Raw genomic sequence first — 27,996 nt, forward strand, 5'->3', positions numbered from 1 at the left:
GATACACGTGAATGATGTAATTGCAATTTTAACACCCTCCTAAAAGTACTACAAAGCAAAAAAAGTAAGTACTAAAATTACTGTATCATACAATTGTTGGAGTCCAGGTGTGCTGCTAGTGCAGCTTCCTCGGGGAGATGCTAGTCTTTACCTTTTATATATAGATAGATAATGGAGATTTGTGTCAGTGAATCTTGTCTTTTTGCACTCATACCCTCATGGTTCATTTATTTACGATTCAAGTCTTGCAGTGTCCCTGGTTCAACTACCCTGTTCACTCTCTCTCTCTCTCTCTCTCTCTGTGTTACTTTCACTTCTTGTAAAAAAATTCTCTTCAATATTTGAGGTGGGTATTGCTTCTGGTAAGTAAATTGCTGGACATCTAAAGTGGGTCTAATCTTCTTTTAATGTCTGGAGCTTCTTGTGTTTGAAAATGTTATCTTTGGTTTATTTTTATAATTATAAGTCTTACTTTTAATCTTTGATTTTTGACTCCAGAGCCATTGATTAGTGGAAATGGGAGAAACATGCAAAGATTGGAGCAAATGGGCAGAGGACATCTATTGGACCCATTTCCAAACAATTCACTTCTCTCAGTATCTCCTCGGTGATTATGATCGCCAGCTTGTAAGTTTTTTAGGCTTGTCTTTTACCTATTTTGATCTGTGAAATTTTGTGAGTTATGAGAACACTAAAGGTGGTAGCTTTGCATGGTCTTTAAAAAGGTTTTTGAACGTCTTTTTAGAATGTAAAATGTCCTTTCTTTTACATTGAAGTATGGGACGCTTTGGGGTTCCTCTGCTTGGTAGCTCTTTGTTTAGATGTATTATGTTTTAAGGTAGAAGCATATTAGTATTTTCTGTCACAGAACCTCTGTATTTGCTTATGAAATGGACAAAAGCTAATCCACAGTGAAGATTTACTTTTCACAAAAATCCTAAGGCGCACGTAGGGTTACATTATTTAAAATCAGATACTAAAGAAATTCAAATTTATGTGACATCGTAGGATTTACAAAAGATACGATCTCCATCCTGTCAAGGAGTCCTAAATTCAAAAAGAGAATCCGAAGTTCAAAATAAATTTGTTTTCATTTTAGAGAACATGGTGTCAAGGAGTCCTGAGTTACTTTTTCTTATTTTTGGATAGAAGTCTTGAGTTAGTTTTCACTGAATAGTGATGATGCCATTCTTTGCTTCAATTGATGAATTTTTGTTGAGGTTATATCTTGCTGGGAATGTTTGACATTTTGGTCAGTTAGTACAGCCAGGTTCTGGTTTTTCGTTCTTGCAACACTTTGCCCCTTTCTTGCATTTTTGTCCTCAATTGTTTACTCTAGTTTGCCTACGTTTGTTTTGACTATGCAGGCCATTCCCAAAAAATTTGTTGACAATTTGAAAAAGAAGCTGCCTCAAAGTGTGACTCTTAAAGGTCCTAGTGGTTTAACATGGGATGTAGAGTTGAAGACTGTTGATGATACATTGTTCTTTAACCATGGTTGGCAAGAATTTGTCAAGGATCATTCTTTGGAAGAGACTGATTTATTGGTCTTTAGATACAATGGTTGGTCACAGTTTGATGTTTTAATCTTTGATGGAAAGAACTTATGTGAGAAGGGGGATTCGTATTTTGTCAGAAAATGTGGGCCAACTGAACATGACAATGGATGCTTGACTAAGAAAAAAATAAGGGAAGGTTCTATCGATGATGTTCATACCCCTTTGGATGATGGTGTTAGATGCCCTTCACCTTTGAACTATGTAAGTGATGACAGTGCTACAGCGCCTTCAGAACAATATATCATCTCTCTGGTCGGTAAAAGGACTCGGCAGAGTGCTAAAAGTGTTGGGAGGAAGGAACCTGCTACTTGTGGGGAGGGAATGAAGTCCACTGCAAGTGATGGTAAACCTCTTAACACATATGGTACTACACTTACCTATTTTTGATACAGAATTGCTTTGTAGGCCCCTTCCACCATATTTTAGCTGCATGTGTCTATTGTAGTACCGTGCTAGAAACAAAGAATCATGTGGTTCAAGGATATACTGGTTTAATAGAAGTATTTCGTTTATGAATAATTCAGATGTGGAATGTTCACCCACCATTAAGAATGGGGCACAAGGCCAGCAATATGCGTCAAATAGAAGGCTTGTAACTGAAGATGAGATCAAGGATGCCTTGCTTTTGGCCCAAGCAGCATCAAGTGATGATACCTACCTTGCTGTTATGCGACCCACGCATGTATACAAGAAATTCTTTCTGGTAAATGTTCTCTATTGCAAACTTTCATCATATAGCTAATCTCGTCAATGTGTTTACTTCTGTCCTTTTTTCTTGTATTGCTCCGACATTATCAGCATAATATTGATCAACATTATCACTTAAAATTGATATAGTTGTTGCTATTTGAAAATCTTTCTTGGTGTTCAATAACAATTAAAAAAAAATGTTTCTACATAGTAATTGTTCTTGTGTTATTGTGTGATTAGTACATCCCTTTAGAATGGGCGGCAAATCATCTTTCACTGGAAAACCAAGAAATCTATCTACGTTATAAAAATGATACATGGCGAGCCAGATATAACCATAATCAAGCTCGTGGTTATGGAGGGATTACCAGTGGGTGGAAGCATTTTGTTATAGACAACAACCTTGAAGAACTTGATGTCTGCCTGTTCAAGGCTGCTGGTCAAATGGATGGCTCGACTATCCTGGATGTTAGCATTTTCCGGGTTGTCCAAGAAATTAGCCCTCGGACTTTATTGAATCCACCACGAAAAAGGGGTAGAAGAAACTCAATCAAGAGCACTGAAGCATAAGCATGTAATTCTTACAAGATGTGCAACCTCATTGTGATCTAGAATATCTTACATTTTGAGCCAGGGAAAATGGTTCTGCTACCTTTGGACTGCACTTTATATATGTAACATATTTAGCCTTTTGTTGCCAGACTAGTTACTGTTATTGTGGATGCTTCAAGGGAACTTTATTAATTAGTAGTTTAGTGACCCTTGTTTGTAAATATGTTTTGTGGAATGCGCTACAACTCCTCTCTAATTATATAATTTTGCTTTGTGGTTGCCACTTGCTCTCATTCTTTGAAACAATAGGCCAACTTATTTATTTATTTTTAAGTCTTTCTTCATAATTGCTGAGTGGTATGAATAAAAGTAGTGAATGTGGTGAGGCCTGGTGAAAGTTACACTCCAATACAAACATGTTATGTGAACAGTTTTTTGTTAAAAAAAAAACTAGTCACAAGTTCATGTAATGCGCAGAAAAATGTATTTACTTTGTAAAAATATAATGTAAAATTTGTAGGTTAAATAATGTATGAAAGTATTTTTTTATTTTTTATAAGTTTTATGTAATTGAACATATAATTTGTTTTGCATTCAACAATAATATATATATATATATATATATATATATATATATATATATATATATACGAAAAATGTAATTTAATAAAAAGATTTAAAATGCATAATTATAATATTGTTTTATATAAATGGAGAAAAATGTTATTAAAAAGTTTTTTAAAAAATATAACATAATGATTAACTAATTTGTACATATACAAGAATGTTAAAAAAACTGCACATTTATTTCTTGTTTGGTTTGGTGTGGTGGTGTGTAGGAGAGACAGTGATGTCGGCCGGTTGGATATGTGGGTGGAGAGAGAGAGTAAACATAAATAAATAGTATTGGTTGTGATGTGAAAAATAAGAAACATAAATAAATAGTATTGGTTGTGATGTGAAAAATAAGAATTGGAATGTAGTGTAAATTGTAAAATTGTACTGTAAAATAGATAAATTAAGTTTTTAGATATTAAAATGAGCATTTTTTAGATATTAAAATAACACTATTAAAGAAATGTTATGTCTACCACATTTTTCCAATAAATTTTAAGTGAAAAGTTGTTACTTGTTGTTATTAATAGTGAAAAAAATCAATTTCAATGATGGGTTTAAATTTGAAGTAATAACAAATAACCATCTAAGATTTATTTTTTATATTATAAAAATCACCTAAAATTTATTGTGAAAATTTTACAGAAGTAGCACTTCTTTTAATATTAATTGCTTTACAACTTATTTATTTATTGCTTCCCACCGGGGCACCTCCACTTGCTCTTCTTCATTTGATAAAACTCCATTGAATTACAAACAAGTACAGAGGAGAGGAGTATAGTAACAGATGATATGTCAAGAAAACTTCAAAACAGTGTATTGCACATTTGCAGCTGCAGTATGTGAGGCTTCCTGTTAGGGAAGATCGGCCAAATATCAAATATCAAATATCGACTAAAGAAATAATAATAATAATAATAATAATAATAATAATAATAATAATCAACAAAACAACTCAAAATAATTTCTAAGCAAATTGTCCAAGTTTTGAAATATAAAGTGAATTAGGAAAAACGAAATTGGCTTTGAAGTTTGAACAAAAAAAATTGACTAATAACACCCCGGTGGGATCATTAGATTATTATTATTATTTTTAATGTGAGTATTTTATTTAATTTCACTAATGAAATTCTGTTTCAGCGTTAAAAATTTTTTGAGCTTCCTTATTTTTGTTTTAATAATTCAGTTTTTATAAGTTAAAAAAAGGAAGGATTCAAATCAATTCAATGAAATGGTGGTGTTGCCCGTTGGTAAGCAATAAATAAGGAGGGAGAAAAAACTGCTATTAATTAGGCAAATAGTTGGAAAATAATTAATATTTATTGGTGTAACATTTGGAATGGAGGTTCGGGCTTCGGTACTCCTTGTTCTAAGAGGAGTTGAGGAGGGAGATGAGATTTTGGTACTTTTTTAACCTCAAAAAAAAGTGAAATAGAGTTTTTATTGAGATATTATCTGGTGTGATTAAATGTATTTATGTTTTAGTAATATGATGATATGATATATCCTTATTGAAGAGTGTAAAGTGTAAACCAACGGGTATATACATATATTATATACTGATACTAAAATATTGTTCCTTTGACTATATCCAAATAGATTCTTTTACGAAATTGACTACTGTAGGTGGATAATCTGTACCCTGTCCAATCACTAGGCGGACTCAGGCTCAAAGAACCTTATACAATGAAATTTGTAGAGTGTGGACTTGAAATCTAGGTTGTGGATATTAACAACTAGAATCGAGGTGCCTTTCGACGAATTTTCTCTTCTTCAGGCTTCTCCTCGGGCAAAACGTTGTTTTTTAGAAAAGAAACTATGAGATCCATCCAGCTAGGTCCGAGCCTTACTTGATGAATATGAATGGCACTTGCAGTTGTTGAAGCGGGTTTCAGCAAATCTTCGACGAGGATAATCCTAGGCAAACCCTGAGCCGAGGATGTTGCCAACGTAACCAATGAGTCTACATGTGTGTTTCCACTTCTAGAAACATGCGTCAGGATAAAAGAATCAAACTTGGATTGTAAACATTTGACCTTGGTCAGGTATTCTTGCATTCTCGGATCCCTAACCTCTATGGTTCCCACCACCTGGCCCACGACTAATTGAAAATCCGAGGACATATGAACTGACCTTCCCCCCATTTTCTGAACCATATCCATACCAACTAAGACAGCTTCGTACTCAGGCTTATTATTGGTGGCCGAGAACACCAATCTCAGCAATTTTTCAAAGGTGATCCCTTCAGGGGATACCAAAACAAGCCCGATCCTCAACCCTCTCTGGTTCGCTGCGCCGTCAACATATACTTTCCACACCGGAAGCCCGTTGCACGTGATCATGCTAACTAATTTTTCATCCATGTGCAACTCTTTTGCAGTTTCTTCTAACGAGAGTTTGGCAAATTCTGCCACTAAATCAGCCAAGACCTGGCCCTTCACGAAGGTGCGAGGTATATACTTGATATCGAAGGCTCCCAAAATAGTTCCCCACTTAGCTATCCTCCCTGAATAGTCAGCACTTCGTAATACCGACTTGAGAGGAAGTTGAGTTATAACCACAACAGTGTGGGATTGGAAATAATGTGGAAGCTTTCGAGTAGCAAGCACTACAGCCAGAATCGCCTTCTCCAAAGGTAGATAACGCATCCCAGCTTCACCTAAAGATTTGCTAACGTAGTAAACCGGTCTTTGTACTCCACTGTCGTCCCGTATTAAAACCAAACTGACAGCCTGGATAGCTACAGCTATATATGCAAACAAGACTTCATCAACCTCCGGCCGAGACATGATGGGTGGCTGGGAAAGATACTCTTTAAGTTGTTGAAAAGCCAAAGCACACTCCTCGGTCCATTGGAATCCTTTCCACTTGTTCAGCAACTGGAAGAAAGGTTTGCACCTATCAGCAGACCGAGAGATAAACCTGCTGAGAGTAGCAGTCATCCCAGTCAATTTTTGAACTTCCTTCGGATTCCAAGGTGGTTGCAAGCCATGGATGGCCCTGACCTATGCCGGATTTACTTCTATTCCTCTATGAGTAACCATGTAACCTAGGAACTTACCATAACCCACCCCAAAAGAGCACTTAGAGGCATTAAGGCGCAACTTGTGCTTCCTAAGTGTTTGAAAAGTGTCATCCAAATCTTTCACATGCATAGGTACCATCTTGCTCTTCACCACCATATCATCCACATATACCTCAATAGTCTTTCCAAGCTGCGACTCGAACATCCTGGTCATCATTCTTTGGTAGGTAGCCCCTGCATTTTTCAAACCAAACGGCATCACTTTATAATGGTAATTTCCCGTAGGAGTAATGAAGGCGGTCTTCTCCTGGTCCTCCAGCGCCAAAGGTATCTGGTGATAGTCTTGAAAAGCATCTAAAAAACTTATCTGAGGATTCCCAACCCTAACATCCACCAGTTGATCGATGCGAGACATTGGAAATGAGTCTTTGGGACAGGCTTTGTTCAGGTCTGTGAAGTCCACACACACTCTCCACTTCCCGTTCTTCTTTTTTACTACAACAGTATGCGCCAACCATTCTGGGTAGAAAACTTCTTTAATAGCCTCAGCCCTTTTGAGCTTAAGCACCTCTTCCTTGACAGCCTCGACATGCTCTTTAGAGGAACGCCGAGGTGGTTGCCTCCTGGGAATAACGGCAGGATTGACATTCAAATGATGACAAATGAAACTTGGATCAACTCCCGGAGCCTTGTAAGGATCCCATGCAAACACGTCAATATTGTTTTTCAGAAACGTCACCAATTCCACCTTCTCCCGATGTGGTAGCCGAACCCCAACCTGAAAGAACCTTTCGGGGTCATCATCAATAACAAATCTCTCTAATTCTTCACACGTTGCCTCCTCTGCTGTCACCACATCGGGCGTATCCAAAATTGTTAATTGCTATAAGCCTCTCGCAACCGAGGTCGAGGATTCCGGTTTGGCCTAGCGCAGCACCGCAGCCAAAATGTACTGCCTTGCTACTGATTGGCTTCCGAGAATCTCTTTGATTCGTCCTCCCGATCGGAACTTCACTTTAACATGCAGAGTTGAGGAAACAACACCCAAAGCATGCAACCAAGGCCTTGCAATGATGGTCGTATATGGGGAATAAGCGTCAACCACTATGAAATCCACCTCAACTGTTTCCGGACTTGACTGCATCGGCAAGCGAATTTGTCCCTTTGGTATGACGGCATTCGCTTCAAAGCTTATTAATGGTGAATCGTAAGCCGTAAGATCTTCGGGCTTCAAATTAAGCCCCCTAAACAAATCAAGGTACATAATATCCGCACCACTGCCTTGATCGACCATCACCCTTTTCACATCGTAGTTCCTTATCCTCAGAGTAACCACTAGGGCGTCATCATGCGGTTGGATGGTTCCAACTTTATCTTCGTCCGAGAAGCCCAAGATAGGCGGAGAAGCACCTCCGATTCTCTTCGGCTTGGAGCCAAATTCCTCTGTGAGGATATGTGATACGGACATCACCCTAGTAGGACAGGAACCGGTCCTGCCTAGAGTCGCGAGGATGACATTAATCGCTCCAAAAGGAGGCCGAGATGAATTATTCATCTGGTTATTCGAACCCGAATTGCTTTCTTGCCCATTGGGCTGATATAAATGTTGCTTCAATTTTCCTTCACTGACAAGCTGTTCTAAATGGTTCCAAAGTGTTCTGCAATTCTTGGTAGTATGGCCGACATCCTGATGGTATTAGCAAACAAGGTTTTGATTCAGCTTCGTGGGGTCTCCAGCCATCTTACTAGGCCACTTGAAGTAGGGCTTCTTGCGAACTTTCTCCAGCAATTGGTGCACTGATTCTCGAAATATGGTACTAACTACCTGAGGAGTGGCCGAACCAGGCTGCCTAGGGAAATCTTTCCTCGGCCTGTTGTTATTGTATCTATCCGACCTGAAATCTCTCCTCTCCTGTGGGATAACCTTCGCTTTCCCCTTACTTTGCTGTTGATCTTCCTCGACTCTTTTGTACTCGTCAATACGATCTATGAGCCGACGTACACTCCGTACAGGCTTTTTGGTCAGAGATTTCCTTAGGTCGTGGTCGGTTGGAAGGCCTACCTGGAAAGTGTTAACCGCCACCTCATCAAAATCGCCGTCAATTTCGTTGAACATTTCCCAGTATCTGTCAGAATATGTTTTCAAGGTCTCACCCTCCCTCATGACCATAGACAACAATGAGTCTAAAGGCCACGGAACCCTGCTGCATGTGATGAATCGAGACGCAAATGCCCTAGTGAGCTCCATGAAAGAATCAACAAAACCCGCCTTCAACTCGTTGAACCATCTCATAGCCACTGGCCCCAGGCTAGAGGGGAAAATTTTTCACATTAAGGTCTCGATCTGAGAGTGTACCGCCATCCTCTGATTGAAATGACTGACGTGCTCAACTAGGTCTGTCCTGCCATTATAGATGGTGAAAGTGGGTTGGGAAAAACGTCGTGGAAGCTTTCCCTTCACAATTCTGCGTGAGAAAGGGGACTTGGAGATCTGGTGCAACGCCTTGCTCATAGCATTGTTTCCCAAGCCCTTGGAGGGGAATTTTTTATGCCCACGAGTTGGAAGCTCATCCTTCTTGAATGAGAAGGTTTCTCTAGGAGGGGTTCTGAACCTTGGATTGTAACTGCTTCCTTGGGATCCCTTGGAAGAAGGATAAAAAAGAGATGACGTCCGCCTCCGTCTTGCACAGTGCAACTTTTTCTTAAGGTGATCAATCTCCTTCTGCATGGTCTTAGCATCATCTTCATGGGTGGCTCTGCTTCCACCACGCGAATGGCTTCCATTGGGGTGCACCGTATGCACACTTCCCTCTTGATCGCTCTAACGCTCGAGGCGTTTGAAATGATCTTCACGCTGGGACCCTTGAGACTCTGCGTGATGTGGATTTGAGCTTGCCATAACGCTCCAATTCCTCAGACACTAGATTTTCCACAGACGGCGCCAATTGTAGGTGGACAATCTGTACCTGGTCCAATCACCAGGCAGACTTAGGCCCAAAGAATCCTATACAATGAAATTTGTAGAGTGTGGGCTTGAAATCTAGGTTGTGGATATTGGACAGAAAGTAAACAGACTAGATTGCCATTAACCACGTATCCAATAGACAAAAATAGCAATGGAACTCTCCTCGGACGAAAGCCGATGACCACTTGTATTGCTTTTCTTTCTTTAAGAAAAATGTTGTAATTCTCGTTCTTTTCGTCCCTCCCCTCTAGTGCCTCTCTTGACCTCTTATACCCATCTTCTTCTTCCTTCCTTCTTCCACGTGTGACACAGATCTTCCCCTTAGATACTTGTCCCATCCGGCATCTTCTTGAAGTCTTCAAACACCAGCTGGAAGGCTGAACATTACTGTTCAAAGGTCATTTCTCCATTAATGCGGCCAGGGAGGTAGGTGCAGGGTCTTTAATGTGGTGGTAGCAACCTTTTCCCCCTTTAATATTTATCATATGCTCTTACTTCCAATAACCACGTGGATCATACCTTTACCCAACAGATCTTCCGGAGTTCTATCTCCAAACACCTTAGCATGTCCTATGACCTTTACTTGGCCCATCCGAGGAGATACTCCTCCTCGGACAGCTCCTCCAACCCTTATAGCATGAACTGATTTGCAGGCCTCAAAGGCTATGCTTGAACAGGCTTTCTCCACCAAATCAGGCCCAAATACATATTTTAATCATTTTACCCCCCACAACTATGTTGATACTTAAATACTTCAAATCTTCTCAATCTCAACTATTGGATTATCAAATAAAAATAAAAATATCCTCAATTTAAGCCATTTAACAATTTGAAGTTTTGAACTTTTCAAGGTTTTCTCGAAAGCCATGGTGTATATAAATGTAGGGTAGGGGATTCGTTCCCGTTTCTTTAATATCTCAATTGCCTAGTCCTGAAGCCTGAACCTAAAGTGTCAACACTTGGGTTGGAGTTTTTTTTTTTTTTGGTCTTGACGAAGAGTGGAGTTCTAAATAGCTAGAGCGTTACAAAAGTAGTAAACCATCATTTTTCAAGGTCCTCATTGATGGCTTCTCTGAACAACTGGTAATGTACCTCACCTCTTTTCTTAGATTTATTTCATCAATAGATTTTTTTTTTTTTTTTTCCAATGAAGAGGTAATTATCGTACATTACTACTATAATGTCTTTAATCATTGGTTTATCATATTTTTTGTTTAAATCTGATAAATCGAAATATTCAAAGAGAAAGTAGAGGTTCCATCAATAAGTTAAGGGTAGAATTAGAACTCTATTACGATTTCTCAATGAAAGAACATTGCCTCCTATTATAGTGTTTTTTGTACTTGATTTATTGGATGGAACATGTTTACAAATCAGATGAATTGGAAAATTCAAAAGATTTCAGCGATAAGATTAGGGTAAATTAAGAACTCTCTTACTCAATTAAATAAGAGATAAAATTAGTCTAGTGTTTTAGTCCATAAAATTATGGTGTTTTTAAAAGTTTTTAAAAAAAAAATCAGAAATCAATATATTATTGAAGAGGTGCAAAATCAGCACTCGACAGTAGTACATCCTCCATTCAGACAAGCAAAGGGTAAAATAGGAATATTGTTGTCTAATTGCATTGGTTATATTTAATATTTATCATAAAACTCACAAATTAGTAGTACTAACATTTTGCAAAACTTTGGGGGTTCATATATTTTAAGGATAATTTGATAATTGGGGGAGGATGATTTGAAGTTTTGAACTCTAGTTGTATCTATTTATATGTACTAGGAGGTTACCAGTCAATTACAAGGCTTTTGACTATTATTATACATTTTCTTACAAGCTAATTAGTACATTTATTTTGTTAAAATTTTTGAATAGCTGAAGATTATATGTTTTGTTTAATTGACTTGTGCTATTGGGTTGACAATGCAAGTAATTAATGTTACTTCATTTACATGTAGCGTATACCACCTGCTTTTATCAAGAACTTCAATGGTATGTCACTTTCCAAGTGTACTATTAGAAGCCCAATTGGGAAATTTTGCATGGTACAAGTGGAAGTGAGAGGGAATGAAATGTTCTTTCGGAATGGTTGGCCAGACTTTGTGAAAAATAATTATTTGGAAATAGGGGATTTCCTTGTTTTTGAATATGATGGTAAATCAACTTTTAATGTAAAGATATATGGTAGAAATGCATGTGAGAAGGATATAAGGGTAGTCAAGAAGAACAATGACAATCCTATTTCCTTAGAGAAGAAAGGAAAACCAGTCCAAGAAAAAGAGAGCTTTGGAAAGAAAGCAATTAAGTCCAACAAAATAAATTGTGAGTTAAACTATATCTTACTGTTTTGCTTTTGATTTCTAGTTTTTGTAAACTTTATATATATTTGTACTTATGTGCTATTTCCGGTGTCTAGGTGAATATAATATGTCTAGCAAGGAACCTGTTACTGTTAGTGATGATGAGGAAGAACGGGCAATTGAGAATTCAGAAATATCATGCTTTATTGCAACGAGGGATGGAACTATTCTCATACAAAGGGGGGCTATGGCATCCAATGAAATTTTGAATTTCTTTTATTAATACTATATATATATGGTTTAGACTTTGGAGTTAGGACCGAAAAGTTTTATAAAAGATTTTTTGTGTTGGTGTTTTTTTTATTTTTATCTATGCGTTTTGTATTGTTATGTTTTTGTTTGTTTGTTTTGTTTACGTACGTAATTGTTTCTAACTAGAAGATGGACATATAATGATATAATAGATATAGCTTTCAACCTTCGTAGGTTAATGTTATTTCCTTCTTGATTTGAATATTTGCTGGATAAAGATATGACTATTTTTCATAGTTTTCTTTAATAAACCATACGAGATTTAGATTTCATGACGTGATGTATTTCTGTTGATGAATTTAAGAATTAGAAGTTTTTTTTATGGAAAATTTTGTGATATTATAAATCATATAGTAAAGGATTATAATATATTTTTTCATAAAGTTGCCAAGATGATATGATGCCATGCAGCTTATTTTATATATCAAGGTCTCATCCAAAATTTAGAAATGATAGATTAGATGCGATCCTTACCATTGTAAAGCATACCACAAATGTTTTCAAATATGAATACTTAGTACATTGAGAGATGGGGTCAAGCTTGTCATCGACAAAACAACACAATTGAAAGTGATTATTGAGATTAAAAAAAAAACTTTATTAACACTAAATAAATATTTTATTTTTCAAATATTAATTTAGTTTTAGGGGCATCTTTGTGTGGGGTGACTTTTGTAGAGGTAATAAAAGTTAGGTATGACAAGCGGGTAAGGTCAATTCAAAAATGAGTTTGGGTTAAAAATAGGTCAGCTTACGCAAGTTAGAAAGCAAGTTGGGTTGCGGGTTAGGTTTGGTCAATCTGTATTTTTTCACATGAAAAATAAATAAATTAGAAAGCATGATATGATGTACTTGCCATTTGTAAGTCATGCAGTAAACAAATTATTTTGGGTGGAATGCATTAATTTGAATTTAACTATGTCAAGAAAAAAAAATACAAATCCCAACAAGCCTAATAGTAATAGAACCAATGCAAAATATTCAAATTTTAAATTTCTTTTCTTTCATTCAATTCTTCAATCAGCCAAGCAGAAACTAATACATTCAAAACAAAATGATAGTTTTAACAAAAAGAAGAAGAAGAAAAGACTAAGCTTACTTTTTTTTTTGAGAAACAAAAACACACACACACAAGGGAAATGGATTCTAACACAAAGACACACCACATTACTTTCATTATTCTATATTGGGCCAATATTTCTTGAACCGGAGTCTTATTTTTGATGTGATGTATGAGTTGTGGTCTTGAAAATTAGCCTAGAACTTGCTAATGCATAGTTTTGTTTTGATTTTTCTGCGTTGTGCCGTTTAGAGTAGATTAGCTTTGCTTAGGTTTTCATCACTTTTATTTATTTATTTATTTTTGGAGAAGAATGATGTTTTGTATTTTATTAATATCGAAGTAAGAATGAAAAACATATGCAATGAAAGCAGAAATTTCTTCTATTAGTGCCAATTAACTCTTCAGGTGTTGCAAATAGTGTGAAAGCTTGTGGGGTGCCCTATAGGGGTGGCAAAATCCAACACGATTCACGAACATGACACGAAAAGTTGAGGCTTAATGGAATTATATCATATTTGAGTTGACACAAACGAACCAATTTAATAAACATGTCGTGTTTGTGTTGAAGTCATGAAACCTATTTGACTTGTTTAACTAAATGTTGTTCCACCAATATAACTTTCAAAACTTTAAGTATATAAACTTATTAGTTGTAGTGGTTTATTTTGTTTGACATATTGTGATTAATTATTTGTAATATTTAGATATTTTTTCAAGTTTGAATGAATTATTTTGTGATGCATTTACTCATTATTTTTTGAATATTATATTTAAAAAATTTATACATTGGTTTTTCATAATTAAGCGCACTAGTAATAGTAGTACTAAATAATAATATTGCTATTTTTAGTACTACCAATACTTAAAATATATGCTACACCAATGGAGCTATAGCTACATTTTTTATTTATTAAACTCTCTCTCTTCCACTCCTCTTGCAGCCCCTTTGATGCCTTTCTCCGTGATATCTTTTCGGAATTCGAAACCTCTTGGTCCTTTTGATCTATAGAAACAGTGACTTCACTATTAGCTTTTTTGACACGTCAAAATAGCTTTTAAATTTTTTTTTTTTTTTTAAGGATCCGCTGATGCTGGTGAAAAAAAAAAAAAAAAAATAGCGTAGCTGAGCTAGCACTTGCACTGTACGTGGTTCTTCTTTCCTCTTCCTCTCTCTCTCTCTGTACTAGTAAAGTCAGTTTCTTTCACTTATTGCAAAAAATTATCTTCAATTTTTGAGGTGGGTGCTGCTTTTGATAAGTAAAATGATAAAAGAACAGAAGATGTATCATATATTGAAAAGTAATATTCACCCCCCCAAACCAAAAAGAAAAGAAAAGAAAAGTAATATTTATTTTTTATATATAGGTCTGATGAGGTGATAAGTACGTACATTAACAAATTTATTTTTGAAAAAATTTATTGGGATTGAAAACATTGTTAAATTTTTTAATTTTCAATAATTTTTTTTGAAAAAAAATGATATATTATTGCCTTTAGGCTTCAGAGTACAGTAAAATCTTCTATATATATATATATATATATATATATATGTAAAATGATGCATTAAAATAAATAAAATAAATTTTTTATTGGTCACATTATTTTTTTTTATATATTTTTTTAAGAATAGTAATGCTAATGAGCCAGCACCGTAACTTGTTGAAACTACCCTTCTCTCACTCTCTCTCTCTCTACTGGTAAAGTCAGTTTCTTTCACTTGTTGCAAGAAATTCTCTTCAATTTTTGAGGTGGGTGTTGCTTCTGGTAAGTAAATTGCTAAAGTGGGTCTAATCTTCTTTGATCTTTCAATGTCTGGAGCTTCTTGTGTTTAAAAATGTTATCTTTGGTTTATTTTTATAGTTATAATTATAAGTCTTACTTTTAATCTTTGATTTTTGACTCCAGAGCCATTGATTAGTGGAAATGGGAGAAACATGCAAAGATTGGAGCAAATGGGCAGAGGGCATCTATTGGGACCATTTCCAAACAATTCACTTCTCTCAGTATCTCCTCGGTGATTATGATCGCCAGCTTGTAAGTTTTTTAAGCTTGTTTTTTTACCTTTTCGGATCTATGAAATTTTATGTTTATGAAAAACACTAAAGGTGGTAGCTTTGCATGGTCGTTAAAAAGGCTGTTGAACATGCCTTTTAGAGTGTAAAAGGTCCTTTCTTTTACATGGAAAAATTGGAAACTTTGGGGTTCCTCTGCTTGGTAGCTCATTATTTAGAGTGTTATGATTTTTTTTTTTTTTAATTTTAATTTTTGTGCACCCAGTTGAAGGGAAAGAAAAAAAAAAGATTTGGGGGGAAGGGGGGGGGGGGGTGCTTGTATGTAAAAACATGATTTCAGTTATTTTTAAATGCTGTTTGGACTCAAATTGAGCACATTCTAAGTTAGAAGTACATCAGTATTTTATGTCACAGAACCTCTGTATTTGCTTATGAAATGGACAAAAGCTAATCCATGGTGGAGATTTTCTTTTCCCAAGATCCTAAGGGGCACGTGGGGTTACATTATTTAAAATCAGTTACTAATGAAATTTTTAATGATGTGACATTTTAGAATTTACAAAAGATAAGATCTTCATTGTGAATTTGGTCATACAAAAAGAGGGAATCCTAAATTCAAAATGAATGGGGCTAGTTCCCATTTTAGAGAACATGGAGTCAAGGAGTCCTGAGTTACTTTTTCTTTTTTGGATAGAAGTCTTGAGTTAGTTTTCAGTGAATCTTTGCTACAATTGATGAATTTTAGTTGAGGTTATATCTTGCTGGGAATGTTTCACATTTGGTCAGTTATTTCAAGTTCTGGTTTGTTGTTCTTGCAACACTTTGCCCCTCTCTTGCAGCTTTATCCTCAAAGTTTGCTTATTTTTGTATTGACATTGCAGGCCATCCCCAAAAAATTTGTTGACAATGTGAAAAAGAAGCTGCCTCAAAGTGTGACTCTTAAAGGTCCTAGTGGTTTAACATGGGATGTAGAATTGAAGACTATTGATGATACATTGTTCTTTAACCATGGTTGGCAAGAATTTGTCAAGGATCATTCTTTGGAAGAGACTGATTTGTTGGTCTTTAGGTACAATGGTTGGTCACAATTTGATGTTTTAATCTTTGATGGAAAGAACTTGTGTGAGAAAGGGGCTTTGTATTTTGTCAGAAAATGTGGGCCAACTGAAAATGACAATGGATGCTTGACAAAGAAAAAAACAAGGGAAGGTTCTATTGACGATGTCCATACCCCTTTGGATGATGGTGTTGCATGCCCTTCACCTTTGAACTATGTAAGTGATGACAGTGTCACAGTGCCTTCAGAACAATGTATCATCTCTCTTGTAAGTAATAAAAGGACCCGGAAGAGTGCTAGGAGTGTTGGGAGCAAGGAACCTGCTACCTTTGGAGAGGGAGTGAAGTCCGCTGCAAGTGATGGTAAACCTTTTAACACATATGATACTATGCTTATCTGTTTTTGATACGGAATTACCTTGTAGGCCCCTTCCCACTATTTTTTAGCTGCATGTGGCTATTATATTACCTTGCTAGTTGCCATCCTTAAACAATGAATCGTGTAGTTCAAGAATATGTTGGTTTGATAAAAGTATTTTGTTCATGAATGGTTCAGATGCTGAATGTTCACCCATCTTTAAGAATTTGTCACAAGGCCCGCAATATTCGTCAAATAGAAGGCTTGTATCTGAAGATGAGATCAAGAATGCCTTGCTTTTGGCCCAAGCAGCATCAAGCGATGATACCTACCTTGTTGTTATGCGACCCACACATGTATACAAGAGATTCTTTGTGGTGAGTGTTCTCTATTGCAAACTTTGATTATATAGCTAATCTTGTCATTGTGTTTACTTTTGTCCTTTTTCATGTATTGCTTCTACATTTTCAGCTTAATATTGAACAAAATTCTCACTTAAAATGGATACACTTGTTGCTATTTGAAAATCTGTCTTTGTGTTCAATGAGTATACTTAATTGTTCTTGCGTTATTGCTTGATTAGTACATCCCTTTAGAATGGGCGACGAATCATCTGTCACTGGAAAACCAAGAAATCCATCTACGTTTTAATAAGGATACATGGCGAGCCAGATATAACCATAATCGAGTTCGTGGTTATGGAGGGATTACGGGAGGGTGGAAACATTTTGTGATAGACAACAACCTTGAGGAATTTGATGCCTGCCTCTTCAAGCCTGCTGGTCAAATGGATGGCTTGACTGTCCTGGATGTTAGCATTTTCCGGGTTGTCGAAGAGATTAGCCCTCGGACTTTATTGACTCCACCACGAAAAAGGGGTAGGAAAAATTCAATCAAGATCCACTGAAGCATAAGCTTGTAACTCATACAAGATGTGCAACCTCATTGTGGTCTAGAATATCTGAGGAGGGAAAATTGTTCTGCTACCTGTGGACTGCACTTTATGTAACATACAAGCCTTTTGTGCGCTCAAATAAGTTTATTGCCAGACTACTTACTGTTATTGTGAATGCTTCAAGGGGACTGTAGTAATTAGTAGTTTAGTGACCCTTGTTTTTGTTAATATGTTTAGTGGAATGCAGTGTGAGTCTGACTCCTCTCTAATTATATAATTTTGCTTTGTGGTTTGCTATCACTCTTTGAAACAATCTGCCTAGCGAGTAGCAACATAAAATTTATTTTGTGCAATCTTCTGAATAATTGTTGAGGCGGTATGTTTTGATTTGTGTAAATAAAAGTAATGTACGTGATGGTGTCAAGTGAAATTGTCGTTCCAATCACAACATGCCATGTGAATAGTTGAAGATTGTGAAAATGTTTGTCCCTAACCTTGCTAGATTAAAACAAATTAAGATTTGATGTTTTAATCAAGATTTGATTGCACCAAGTGCAATACATTTCGATGGTTGATCTCAGTCCTTGAATTAAAAATTAAAAATAAAAATTGAAATTTGAATGGAATGAAATGTTGTGTCGTTATAAAATTGAAATGAGAATCGGATGGTAATGTCATTATTTATTTAATTCAATGTTGCAACACATTTCAATGGTAGATCTCATTCCATTTTACCTTCTTTTCCATTCCTTGGAGTTTGATGTCTTTTATTTTTTGGATAATTGAAACCCTGTTTTAATGTTACTGCTAAAACTAGTTTTTTAATTTCCGCTCCTTGAATTAGTCTGATTACTGTGTTCATTTCACCTAACTACATGCTAATGCAAAATTTGGGGAACAGGAAGAGGCAATAGACAGTTAGACACTACAGAAAATGGTGTTTGTTATTACTTGTTAGTACATGACAAAAGAAATTGCACTCACCAAGAGTTTCATGACGTGGCCTCGATTTTCCTCTATACATTGTTTCTTGATTCATTAAAATGACTCATTAATAGAGAACCACCGTGAAACAAAGATGCATGAACTATGCACATAAATTAACCATTGAGCTTCTCAAAAATTACTCAGAAGCCTTGTTGTATATAAAGCTAACTAGGGGTGGAATCTCGTTATCTCTCAATTGCTTAGGCGTAACATTTGGGTTTGAGTTTGTTCTTATTCTTGAAGAGTTCTTAATGGCTAGAAAGCCAGAGTGTTACAAAAGTAGTGGACCATCCTTTTTCAAGGTCCTTATTGGTGACTTCTCTGAGCAACTGGTAATGTACCTAGCTTCTTTTCTTAGATTAATAGAATGCTAACAAAGATTTCTAAAATTCAAATATCATTTCTAAAAGTAAGAATACTTTGATTTCCTTACATCTGCCTTCCAAAATAAATTTTCTTGAGTTTATATGTTCTGTTTAATTGACTTGCGCTCAATTATTTGTAGTGTATACCACCTGCATTTGTCAAGAACTTTAATGTTAGGTTACTTTCCAAATGCTCGCTTAGAAGCTCAACTGGAAAAGTTTACGTAGTACGAGTTGAAGAGAGAGAGAACAATGACTTGTTCTTTTGGGGTGGTTGGCATGACTTTGTGAAAGATAATTCTTTGGACATAGGGGATTTCCTTGTTTTCAAATACGATGGTAATTCCATGTTTAAAGTCAAGATATATGGTAGAAATGCATGCGAGAAGGATGTGAGGTTAGCCAAGAGGAAAGAAGAATATCCAATTCCTTCTATCAAAAAAGGAAAACAAATTCAAGAAAACACCATCATTGAGGAACTCAAACCTGATTCTTACAAAGAGAGCTCTGGACAAAAAGCAATTAACTCCAAAAAAATAATTTGTGAGTTAAATTATTTCTTATTGTTTCTCTTTTGATTATTAAGTTTTAACACTATCATATTAAAAATACTATTGTTATTATATGTTTTATTATAAAAAAATAATATGGAATATGCTAATATTATTACAAATTTTATTATAAAAAGTAACGATAAATATGATTTGTGTTATTTCAAGAAAAAAAAATGTTTGAATTAATTTTTTTTATTTTATTAATAGTGACTGGTTTTAAGATTATGTAATAAAGTTTGTACTATCCTTAATTTGCATTTCTCTATCATGTGTGTATTACGTCTTTTTCATGGTGTTTAGCTGGATGTAGTAAGTTTGGTGAAGAATTTATTAACGATGATATAAAAGAATCAGGAATGAAGTCGATATCTTCTTTCAAATCAGAAAATTCATACTTTATTGCAACTTGGACTTGGTATAGCCAATACTATATGGTGAGTTTAGTGTATAGTTCCTTGAAACATTGCTTAGCAAGAATAAAATTTTCTTGTCTTGAGACAGCTCTGTCTAAGCTTAAATTTTGTGTATTTTGATGCTTCAAATTTGCAGACCATTCCAAAGTTCGTAGCTATAGAGAAAGACCTAAGTAGCAAGAAGAGGGCAATGCTTCTTGATCCAAGTGGAAGCCCATGGCCCGTTAGACTTGATTTGGTGGCTGATGGGTTTTTGAACATGACAAGTGGTTGGCCTGACTTTTGTAGAGGAAATAAAGTTGGAGCAGGTGACACCTTCATTTTTGAGTTTGTCACGCAAACTGTGATGCAAGTTCATATATTTCGAGCGGGAGCTAAAAAGGAAGCACAATGCTTGGGAGTTGATGAATAGATTGATTGTACTGAAATTGGTAGCTTATGACTTACGGGTTTTTTTTTTTTTTTTTTGGGTTAAGTGTGTTTTATGGTTTTATAAAAGAAGAATAATAAATAAATATAAAATTTTATTATTATTCACTTTCTATTATTTATTATCACAATATAGATAAAATTGATATTTTAAGTTCATTCATTATATTAAAGTGAAGTATTCTTTTCACTCTCTTAGAAGTAATGCTTTGAAAAGAATGAAATTGAATGAACAAAAAATTAATATTTCCCATAAATTTTTTTTTTTGATAAGTAATATTTCCCATAAATTACCTATTAGATACAAAACTTATTTCGTATTCTAATTCTCCATTTCTATCATCAACGATATAATGTCCATTCCTGCCTTTGAAGATGGACAGGTTTGTCCACGAAACACAAATAGAAGTTTAATAGTTCAATTTTGTTAAGGTCCATTTTGCTTTAAGGATGGATGGTCCATACCTATCAAAAAAATATTTAAGGATGGATGGTCCACAAAGTTAAGGCATGGAATGTAAAGCTTACTTAACTCAATTTCCATCCAAAATCTTGATAAGTTCTATCCAAGCAAATTTTACTGAGGTTACCCAGCAGAAAATCTATTCAAAGATGTGTAAAAGTGTCTACATCTACAGAGAAAATAGACCAACAATTTCTACAGACCAAATTAAAAATAATGAGAAGCTCAGGCAAAACAGCTACGCCACCTTAGGGGGAATGAATAATCAAATCTAGGTGCCGTTGAAAATTATGCCGCCTTGAAGACCTATCTTTGACAAACAGTCCGCCATATGAGGGGTAAGAATAGGCTACTTTAGGCGGAGGGTTTCTGACACGCAGCAAAGAGCTGACAACTAATGAAAGCCATCACAAGTGAGGTGAACAGTTCAAAGCCAACCACCTTTGGAAAATGCCAACCCAAACCTCGCCTCAGATAGCTGCAAAACAAGAGAGGGGGGGGGGGGGGGGGAGCATAAACAGAATGAATCGCTACACATAAGAATGAATTTTGCTATAGGAGTTACACTACACATAATGAGTAGTTGGTAGGGAATTTAGGATTATAAAAGTTTATGAAGGTGTGGTAATAATGGTTCAAATTCAATTGTTTTCTATGCAAAAGTACACCCAAAACTTCTAATGAGACATTGGTGAGGAATGTTGAGGAGCACACCTTGTGATAGATGGCATGGTTGCCACAATCACTGCACATGCATATATTATGGGAATCAGTGTCTTGGGTTTGTTTTTCCGGAGCCAAATCAAAGATCCCAATGCAGCTAGGGATATACTCAACACCTGAATTCAGAAACAGATTCAAAAAAACCAATAATGGCAGAAAAAGTAACCAACAAACACAAAAACTTACTAAACATGCAAATAACAGTTTAAAATATGGAACAGCCAAGTTTCTCATCAACAAAATGACCTACAATCCCCTGGAATCTGACCAATACAAAATCATTTACATTTGCCCAAGACCACTAACCTAGAAGTCTAGAACTAAGGATATTGTCAGAAGCTATATAGAAAGCCAAGTTTCTACATCAACAAAATGACCTATAATCTGGCCAAATTTTCTGATAAATAACAATCTTATTGTTGAAAGAAATAGCCCAAGTACACAGGGAGTACACGGGAACAATAAAATCATGCTCTCAAAGTACAAAGATCAAGTGTATTCAGAAGAAAACGCATAGAGAAAGAGCCTAAGGCTAACATCCAATCAAACAAAGTTTCTAAGAGAAAAAGCTTAAGCTCAGGAATCGTCCATTTATGGTCCTCAAAACTTTGAGCATTGCGTTCCTGCCAAATACACAACATAATGCACACAACCCCTAAATCTTTCAACTGTCAAACTGGATACCATCTGTCAGTGCCGGCTCAAGGCCTAGGCAACTTAGGCCTAGGCAAGGCCCCACAACCAAAAAAAAAATTCCCCACTAAAAAAAAGGCCCCATTTTCATTTGTAAAAACCCAAAATTTTATAAAAATATAACATTTTTTAAATAATTAGTACTTTTTTTTAAAGTGATGTTAAAGATACTACAAATTTTACTATAGGTTTAAGTTTAAGTTTAAATTTAACTAACATGTCACCAATCACATAAAAAATTAATTCAAACACAAATAAATTAAGTTGTTGAATTTTATCAATTACAGTCATTATCACATTATATTGTGAATATTTTTAAAACTAATTATTCATTTCTAACAAGGCTTCCAAAATAGGAGACCAATAGAAATTAAAACCAATTGAAACCCTAAAATGTTTTAAAAAAAATGCTGCAAATGTGATAGAACATCAATGATGACTAATCTCCTCTAATAGTTTGAGATCTTAATTTTGTAAACTAATATCCTATAAAACCATACACCAAATAATATTTATCTATCTCTTTCTCTTAAAAAGAATATATAAATTAAAATTTAGGTTACAACCGTACTTAACTATGCATAGTTATATATCCAAGTTATAGTAAGTTTCTTTTTAAAAAAAATAATATTTTTTCTAGTTCTTTTTGTTTAAATTTATGGTTCAACTATGATATTCAATCCTCTGTATGAAATTAACCTTAGTTTAATTATTATTATTCATCAATTTCTGTATTTACATCAAATTAGTCTTAATTTAATTTGTATTATATATATTTATTTAATTAATGTTTACTAAAAAGGCCTCATATAAAATTTCTGCCTTAGGCCCCAAATTTTGTTGGGCCGGCCCTGCCATCTGTCCAAAACCCCTAAGCTGAAAGTCTAAAACAAAACTAAGGATACAGTTTGAAGCTGCCACAAAAAATGGAAAATAGATGAGAAACAAGGAATAATATACCAGATTCGCATTTGCTTCAATGCCTTGCAAAATGTAATCCCATGTAAATTCTAGTCCTCTTGCGCCAACCCAGAGAGGTGCCAATCTATGCAGAACAGAATCAGCAAAAGCCCACCCTATCAACAGGTGAAAAGGTGCCATAACCCCAATAAGTTCACAAATATGCAGTCACAAAAAGATAATATTCGAAGATGACAAGTGCTTGAAAATTGATTTAGAATTCAAAGAAAAAGCAACTGATTTTTAAAATAGATATTTTAACTTTAACTCACCAAGTCCAACTGCTTGAAATTTATGATTCTGAGCAATGTTCCTGTGAGTCAACTGAGTCAAGGCAAAGTATAGCCCAGCGACATCTACAAAACCAATCAGAGCTTTCAGCAGTTCCTGAAAATGAAAGAAGGTTAACAACTCAAACTCAGTCAATACAATAGAAAATTCATGTTTCAAAGAAAAAATAACTACACTATTCTGGAGCTTTATTTATTCACAATTGCCCAAAGTCCAAAGAGCAATCAAGAATTGTATATTCAAGCATCTGACAGGAGGCCTCCAAAGCCACCACTTAAAATCACTTGGTTTTGGTTGTTGTAATAACTGGTGTGTAACCTCATGCATATGTACGTGTACAATTAAAAATAATAACAACTATATGGTTCAAATTATACCTTTCTTTTTTAGAATAGATTCAAATTATATGTGGACTTACCTTACACTCTTTTTAAACTATACAGAAAGCCTCCAAAGCCACCACTTAAAATCACTTGGTTTTTGTTATTATAATAACTAGTGTGTAACCTCGAGCAAATGTACGTGTACAATTAAAAATAATCACAACTATACGGTTCAAATTATACCTTTCTTTTTTAGAGTAGATTCAAATTATACGTGGAATTAGCTTACACTTTTTTTAAACCATACATTTCTAAATCTCTCTCTCACACACACACGCACACACGATTTAGAATGTAATTGCTTTTGGAGTTTTCGGTTTTTGTACCTAATAATTCACTTGCCACAAAAATTTGAAACTTAGATGAACATGTGGCGAAAAATTAGACTCTGATTAAAATCCAATTTAGAATTTAATTGGATTTGGTCTCTTCGATTTTTACAATCAATAATTCATTTGGCAAAAAATTAAATATTAAATGAGACACATGGTGCAAAATTGAGAATCCAATTAAAATCTGATTGGATTTTCTCTAATCTTTGCCTTTATATATATATAGACACACACTCATACTATTACTTTTTTGATTGGTAAGTTGCATCTCAAACCAACGACCTCATCCTCCACTTAACACTTGTAAGTAGAAAAGAGCCAGTTAAGGTAGAGCTCATTGGCCACTTGGTTTTTGTTATTAGCAGAAGTAGTTCTCCTAGATGTGATGCACATGAACCCTCAAAACTGAAAATTCTTAACAAGCATTTGAATATATTACCATGTTCCATATCCAATTTTGGGAAAAATGCAAAAAGACCCCCTGGGTTGATCAATTGCAAATGGCCCTTGTAGTTCCAATTATGGTGTTATTGATCCGTGAGATATCAAAAAATGACATAATTAAACCCTTCATCCCACTTCCATTCGCTGTGAATGACCGAAAATGATTACGTTCCTTGGACCAAATCTCTTCTTAATTTAAAAAGAAGAAGAAGAAGAAGAAGAAGAAGAAGAAGCGGTTCAACCACTTTCTTTAGTTTGAATTTCTCTTTTCAGTCAAAAAAATTTATCTTTGAGATAAATCTGAAAGAAAAGGTTAGACCCAAGAAGGAATAAACCAAATATCTTCCACCCATTCTTCTCCAAATACAAAACCCCCCCACACAGCCAAATCCAAACACCATAACCACTCTACAAAGACACAAGTTCCATAAAAAACCTATACTACCAACAACCTCATCTCTACCAAAGTCCCAAATTCCAAACCAACCCAAATTATTATACCTACATCTATATATATAAACCTTAAGACACCAAACCACCACACCCAAATGTCAGTCACAACCAGATCCCGATACCGCAAAGCAGCAGCCTAATCTAGTAAACCAACATCAAAACTGGTTGAAATTGAGAAAGCCAATGTGAACTGGCAGCAGTGGCAGGGGAGGCAGTTACATTCAATCTGAAGCATTTCAGGATGGCAACGGATCTGAGGTTTCCTGAGCAGATCCTTTTGCAATATTTTTCTTTGGTAGCTTAGGGCTTCTATTAGGGGAACTGTATGTAGAGACAGAGACTTATGAAGGGTGAGTGGGAGTGTGGGACAAAGTTGTGGAGTATGACCATAAAATGTTTTTATTGTTTCATTCAGATCCTTAAACACTGTTGATAAGCATATCTATCAGAAATCTGGTATCCTCTAAAGTTTGAGGTTTAAGATGTTTGGTTTGGCTAACTTAGAGACTAGTTAACTTAGATTTGAGTAATTCCAGAACATCTCTCTCTCTCTCTCTCTCTCTCTCTCTCTCTCTCCATCCAATATACACCAACAACTAATATAGATATGAGATTATTCAATCCGTCCACATGCATTAATTGCAGAGAAAACCAACAGATTCAGAGATTTGTGGGAGACATAATAAGCATTGCAACCTGCAGATGGATTTTGACATTCAAATTTATATGATAATTCGAAAAGTTCATTGAATGTAGGACTCTTTCTCTCTCAACCCCCCCCCCCCTCCCCAAACACACACAGACACAGAGAATTATATCCTTTTTATCTATTCACCCTTCACTTTTACAACTTATCTACATTCCATCCATAGCTAAATTAGAATATCCTTGATTCAACAGAAGGTTGCTCTGAATTAGCAAGGATAAGTGATTCTAGGGTGCGAAACTATAGACACACGCACACTCATTTTGGGGCAGGGAAGGATTGGAGGGAAACAATAAGTGTATTTCTTTATGTGAATAATGGAAGTTCTGCTGTTGACATATTGGAACCCACTACAAGTGAAATCTATAAGCCTTGGATTTAATAAATAAAACCATAATAATTCCTTCAAGTAATCCTACGCACACTAATACAAGCAATTTTTATAAGCCAAAAGACAAATGTACCTGGTATGGATCAAAGCTATCATTCTCGGATACCTTTAGGAAGGTTGCCAAACAAACAAGCTGCAAACCCCCCCCCCCCCCCAAAAAAAAAAAAAGTGGTTGAAAGCATTAGCACAACATATAGCTCATCAGGGAAAAACCAAACATAAGCTAGAAGTTGCATCTATAACAACAATGTCGAACCTTTACTAAAGCTGTTCCGAGATAGACAAGAGCTGCCTTAATAGAGGTACCTAGCGTATCATACTCGGATCTGCACACGCATATTTATTATTAATGCAAAACCAATTTACAAATTGACAAAACAGAAAATTTTTTCTTTAAGAAACAATGAGTCAATTCAAGATGAGGGAACAATCAAAGGCAAAAGAATGACAAGACTAAAAAAAAAAACATTAGTAGAAATAACTTAAAGAAAAAGAATACACATCGTCAATAGTACTAATCTGTTGAGGATCCATAGCGGACTCCAAATAAATTTGGGACTAAGGCAGCTTTGTTGTTGTAGTATTTATTGATAAATTACACATGACCTTAGCCTACTCCCTATCCAATCTCCAACGAATTGATTCTATACACAAAAGTATTCAGGTCTAATTTAGTTATCACAGCACTATGTTAAAAACACAAGAACTACACATGTTCCAATGTTGTAATTAGAAGGAAAAGTTTGAGCTAAATATAAACAGAAAATCATAGTAAATAGAATATAAACATCCTAAGTCAGATCGGGATTGTAATAAGTTAGGGTTTCCGTTATAACATAGAATTGAGCTCCGGAAATGTAACAGATCGGGAAAATTAATAATAATATGAATAGAAGAAGACAGATGTAAATTCTTTAAAAAAAAAAAAAAAAAAAGAAAAAAAAAAAAAGAAAGAGTAAACGGAAACTGACAAGGGAGTGGCGGAGTAGTAAACGGCGTGGGGGCCGAAGGTGAGGATTGCGCAGTTGAAGAAGTGGAACACCGTCATTCTCTTCTCTTCTCTTCTCTTCTCTTCTGTGTCTGAAGTTACTATTAATAGTGAGATTTAACAAACGACTAATAAGGAATGGAGGGCTGGAGTTGTGGCCTGATTTGTTTAACCTTAATTTCTAATCTTCTGATGGTGATTAGTGTGCCGGTGCCAGACCAGTTGTGAGCACTTGTGGGAAAGAAATATGCAAAATGATATATTACTTTTTTGATAACAACAAAATACTCCAATAAATTACTGGTAGTAAACTGGGGGTAATTATTGGAAAGTTTCAGAGTGTTTTTTTATATCACATAATTTGAGTTTCGCTCACTTTAAAATTTATGGTAGAACCACAATTCATATGAAATGAGAGTATGTATTTATTATATTCATGAAGTATTCAATAATTTTTCATAAAGTAAAAATTATAATTCTATTTGATAATAATAATAATAATAAGTTATTATTTTTTAAAATTAATAAAAGCTCTCTTGAAAATTAAACCTTAACTTTTTATTTTTAATAAGTTATTTTAAGGGGAAAAAATTGTTTGATTGACATTTATTATACTTGTAAGTGCACAATTTGTAATCTCCGGCTCAATCACTGTATACTCAAAATCTAAAGAAAGCCTATACAACGAAATTTGTAGAAATACTGGCTTAAAACCTGCATCATGTTGGATAAAGAGAAGAATCAGGCTAGATTGCCGTTATCCGCATGTTCAATAGATGGAAATAGCAAAGAAACTCTCCTCGGACGTAATCTGAGAACCAATTGTACTGCCTTTCTCTCCTTAAGAACAATATTACAACTACCGTTCCAGTCTCCCTCCTCTTCTCATACCTCTCTTGTTCTTTTATATCCATCTTATTCTTCCTTTCTTCTTCTACGTGTAACATAGATTTTCCAATTAGATACTTATCCCATCCAGCATCTTCTTGAAATCTCTAAACACTAGCTGGAAGGTTGAA

The 27,996-nt window shown here is 35.2% G+C and overlaps 5 protein-coding genes across 10 annotated transcripts; 3 read left to right on the plus strand and 2 right to left on the minus strand.

Moving 5' to 3' along the window:
• Positions 1 to 189: 189 nt before the first annotated feature.
• Positions 190 to 3,084, plus strand: LOC142641258 (B3 domain-containing protein REM16-like). 5 transcript variants are annotated; one of them, XM_075815684.1, is made up of 5 exons: positions 190 to 346; positions 499 to 627; positions 1,368 to 1,902; positions 2,084 to 2,262; positions 2,490 to 3,084. In XM_075815684.1, exons 2-5 carry the CDS (start codon positions 517 to 519, stop codon positions 2,817 to 2,819), a joined length of 1,155 nt encoding a protein of 384 aa, XP_075671799.1. In that variant the 5' UTR covers positions 190 to 346; positions 499 to 516; the 3' UTR covers positions 2,820 to 3,084. The 5 variants fall into 5 exon arrangements, with proteins under 5 accessions (XP_075671799.1, XP_075671790.1, XP_075671781.1 ...); XM_075815675.1 differs by having other exon boundaries at positions 197 to 362; XM_075815666.1 differs by having other exon boundaries at positions 208 to 346; positions 1,368 to 1,923.
• Positions 3,085 to 5,069: 1,985 nt separating this feature from the next.
• LOC142640524 (uncharacterized) lies at positions 5,070 to 6,205 on the minus strand. Its single transcript, XM_075814696.1, has 3 exons — positions 5,948 to 6,205; positions 5,550 to 5,851; positions 5,070 to 5,094 (listed from the first exon to the last, which is right to left on the minus strand). The coding sequence occupies exons 1-3, from the start codon at positions 6,203 to 6,205 to the stop codon at positions 5,070 to 5,072; spliced, it is 585 nt and encodes a 194-aa protein (XP_075670811.1).
• Positions 6,206 to 14,719: 8,514 nt separating this feature from the next.
• On the plus strand, positions 14,720 to 17,715 carry LOC142642765 (B3 domain-containing protein REM16-like). 2 transcript variants are annotated; one of them, XM_075817189.1, is made up of 5 exons: positions 14,720 to 14,845; positions 14,987 to 15,115; positions 15,975 to 16,512; positions 16,706 to 16,884; positions 17,091 to 17,715. In XM_075817189.1, exons 2-5 carry the CDS (start codon positions 15,005 to 15,007, stop codon positions 17,412 to 17,414), a joined length of 1,152 nt encoding a protein of 383 aa, XP_075673304.1. In that variant the 5' UTR covers positions 14,720 to 14,845; positions 14,987 to 15,004; the 3' UTR covers positions 17,415 to 17,715. The 2 variants fall into 2 exon arrangements, with proteins under 2 accessions (XP_075673304.1, XP_075673311.1); XM_075817196.1 differs by having other exon boundaries at positions 14,731 to 14,829.
• Positions 17,716 to 18,484: 769 nt separating this feature from the next.
• Positions 18,485 to 20,133, plus strand: LOC142640603 (B3 domain-containing protein REM10-like). Its single transcript, XM_075814810.1, has 4 exons — positions 18,485 to 18,721; positions 18,895 to 19,151; positions 19,619 to 19,742; positions 19,858 to 20,133. Exons 1-4 carry the CDS (start codon positions 18,485 to 18,487, stop codon positions 20,131 to 20,133), a joined length of 894 nt encoding a protein of 297 aa, XP_075670925.1.
• A 520-nt stretch (positions 20,134 to 20,653) lies between these two features.
• On the minus strand, positions 20,654 to 27,077 carry LOC142622118 (uncharacterized). Its single transcript, XM_075795550.1, has 7 exons — positions 26,961 to 27,077; positions 26,246 to 26,315; positions 26,063 to 26,122; positions 23,262 to 23,376; positions 22,990 to 23,105; positions 21,328 to 21,452; positions 20,654 to 21,091 (listed from the first exon to the last, which is right to left on the minus strand). Exons 1-7 carry the CDS (start codon positions 27,035 to 27,037, stop codon positions 20,968 to 20,970), a joined length of 687 nt encoding a protein of 228 aa, XP_075651665.1. The 5' UTR covers positions 27,038 to 27,077; the 3' UTR covers positions 20,654 to 20,967.
• Between the last annotated feature and the right edge of the window lie 919 nt (positions 27,078 to 27,996).

This window comes from Castanea sativa, chromosome 1 (genome assembly GCF_040712315.1).
Source record: "Castanea sativa cultivar Marrone di Chiusa Pesio chromosome 1, ASM4071231v1".
Taxonomy (NCBI): domain Eukaryota; kingdom Viridiplantae; phylum Streptophyta; class Magnoliopsida; order Fagales; family Fagaceae; genus Castanea; species Castanea sativa.

Bases quoted from the DNA above. Each gene is read 5' to 3' on its own strand.
- LOC142642765 (XM_075817189.1), top strand. From the start codon at position 15,005: ATGGGAGAAACATGCAAAGATTGGAGCAAATGGGCAGAGGGCATCTAT. The intron at 15,116-15,974 runs GTAAGTTTTTTA...TTGACATTGCAG, and splicing joins GTGATTATGATCGCCAGCTT to GCCATCCCCAAAAAATTTGT. The intron at 16,513-16,705 runs GTAAACCTTTTA...TGAATGGTTCAG, and splicing joins GAAGTCCGCTGCAAGTGATG to ATGCTGAATGTTCACCCATC.
- LOC142640603 (XM_075814810.1), top strand. From the start codon at position 18,485: ATGAACTATGCACATAAATTAACCATTGAGCTTCTCAAAAATTACTCA. The intron at 18,722-18,894 runs GTAATGTACCTA...AATTATTTGTAG, and splicing joins GTGACTTCTCTGAGCAACTG to TGTATACCACCTGCATTTGT. The intron at 19,152-19,618 runs GTTAGCCAAGAG...AGCTGGATGTAG, and splicing joins GCATGCGAGAAGGATGTGAG to TAAGTTTGGTGAAGAATTTA.
- LOC142640524 (XM_075814696.1), bottom strand. From the start codon at position 6,205: ATGTCTCGGCCGGAGGTTGATGAAGTCTTGTTTGCATATATAGCTGTA. The intron at 5,852-5,947 runs GTATTACGAAGT...ACCTTCGTGAAG, and splicing joins CTCAACTTCCTCTCAAGTCG to GGCCAGGTCTTGGCTGATTT. The intron at 5,095-5,549 runs GTCAGTTCATAT...TCATTGTATAAG, and splicing joins GTTCAGAAAATGGGGGGAAG to GTTCTTTGAGCCTGAGTCCG.
- LOC142641258 (XM_075815666.1), top strand. From the start codon at position 517: ATGGGAGAAACATGCAAAGATTGGAGCAAATGGGCAGAGGACATCTAT. The intron at 1,924-2,083 runs GTACTACACTTA...TGAATAATTCAG, and splicing joins TAAACCTCTTAACACATATG to ATGTGGAATGTTCACCCACC. The intron at 2,263-2,489 runs GTAAATGTTCTC...TTGTGTGATTAG, and splicing joins TATACAAGAAATTCTTTCTG to TACATCCCTTTAGAATGGGC.
- LOC142622118 (XM_075795550.1), bottom strand. From the start codon at position 27,037: ATGACGGTGTTCCACTTCTTCAACTGCGCAATCCTCACCTTCGGCCCC. The intron at 23,377-26,062 runs GTACATTTGTCT...TTTCATTTTCAG, and splicing joins ATAGCTTTGATCCATACCAG to GAACTGCTGAAAGCTCTGAT. The intron at 21,092-21,327 runs GTGTGCTCCTCA...CTTGTTTTGCAG, and splicing joins ACCATGCCATCTATCACAAG to CTATCTGAGGCGAGGTTTGG.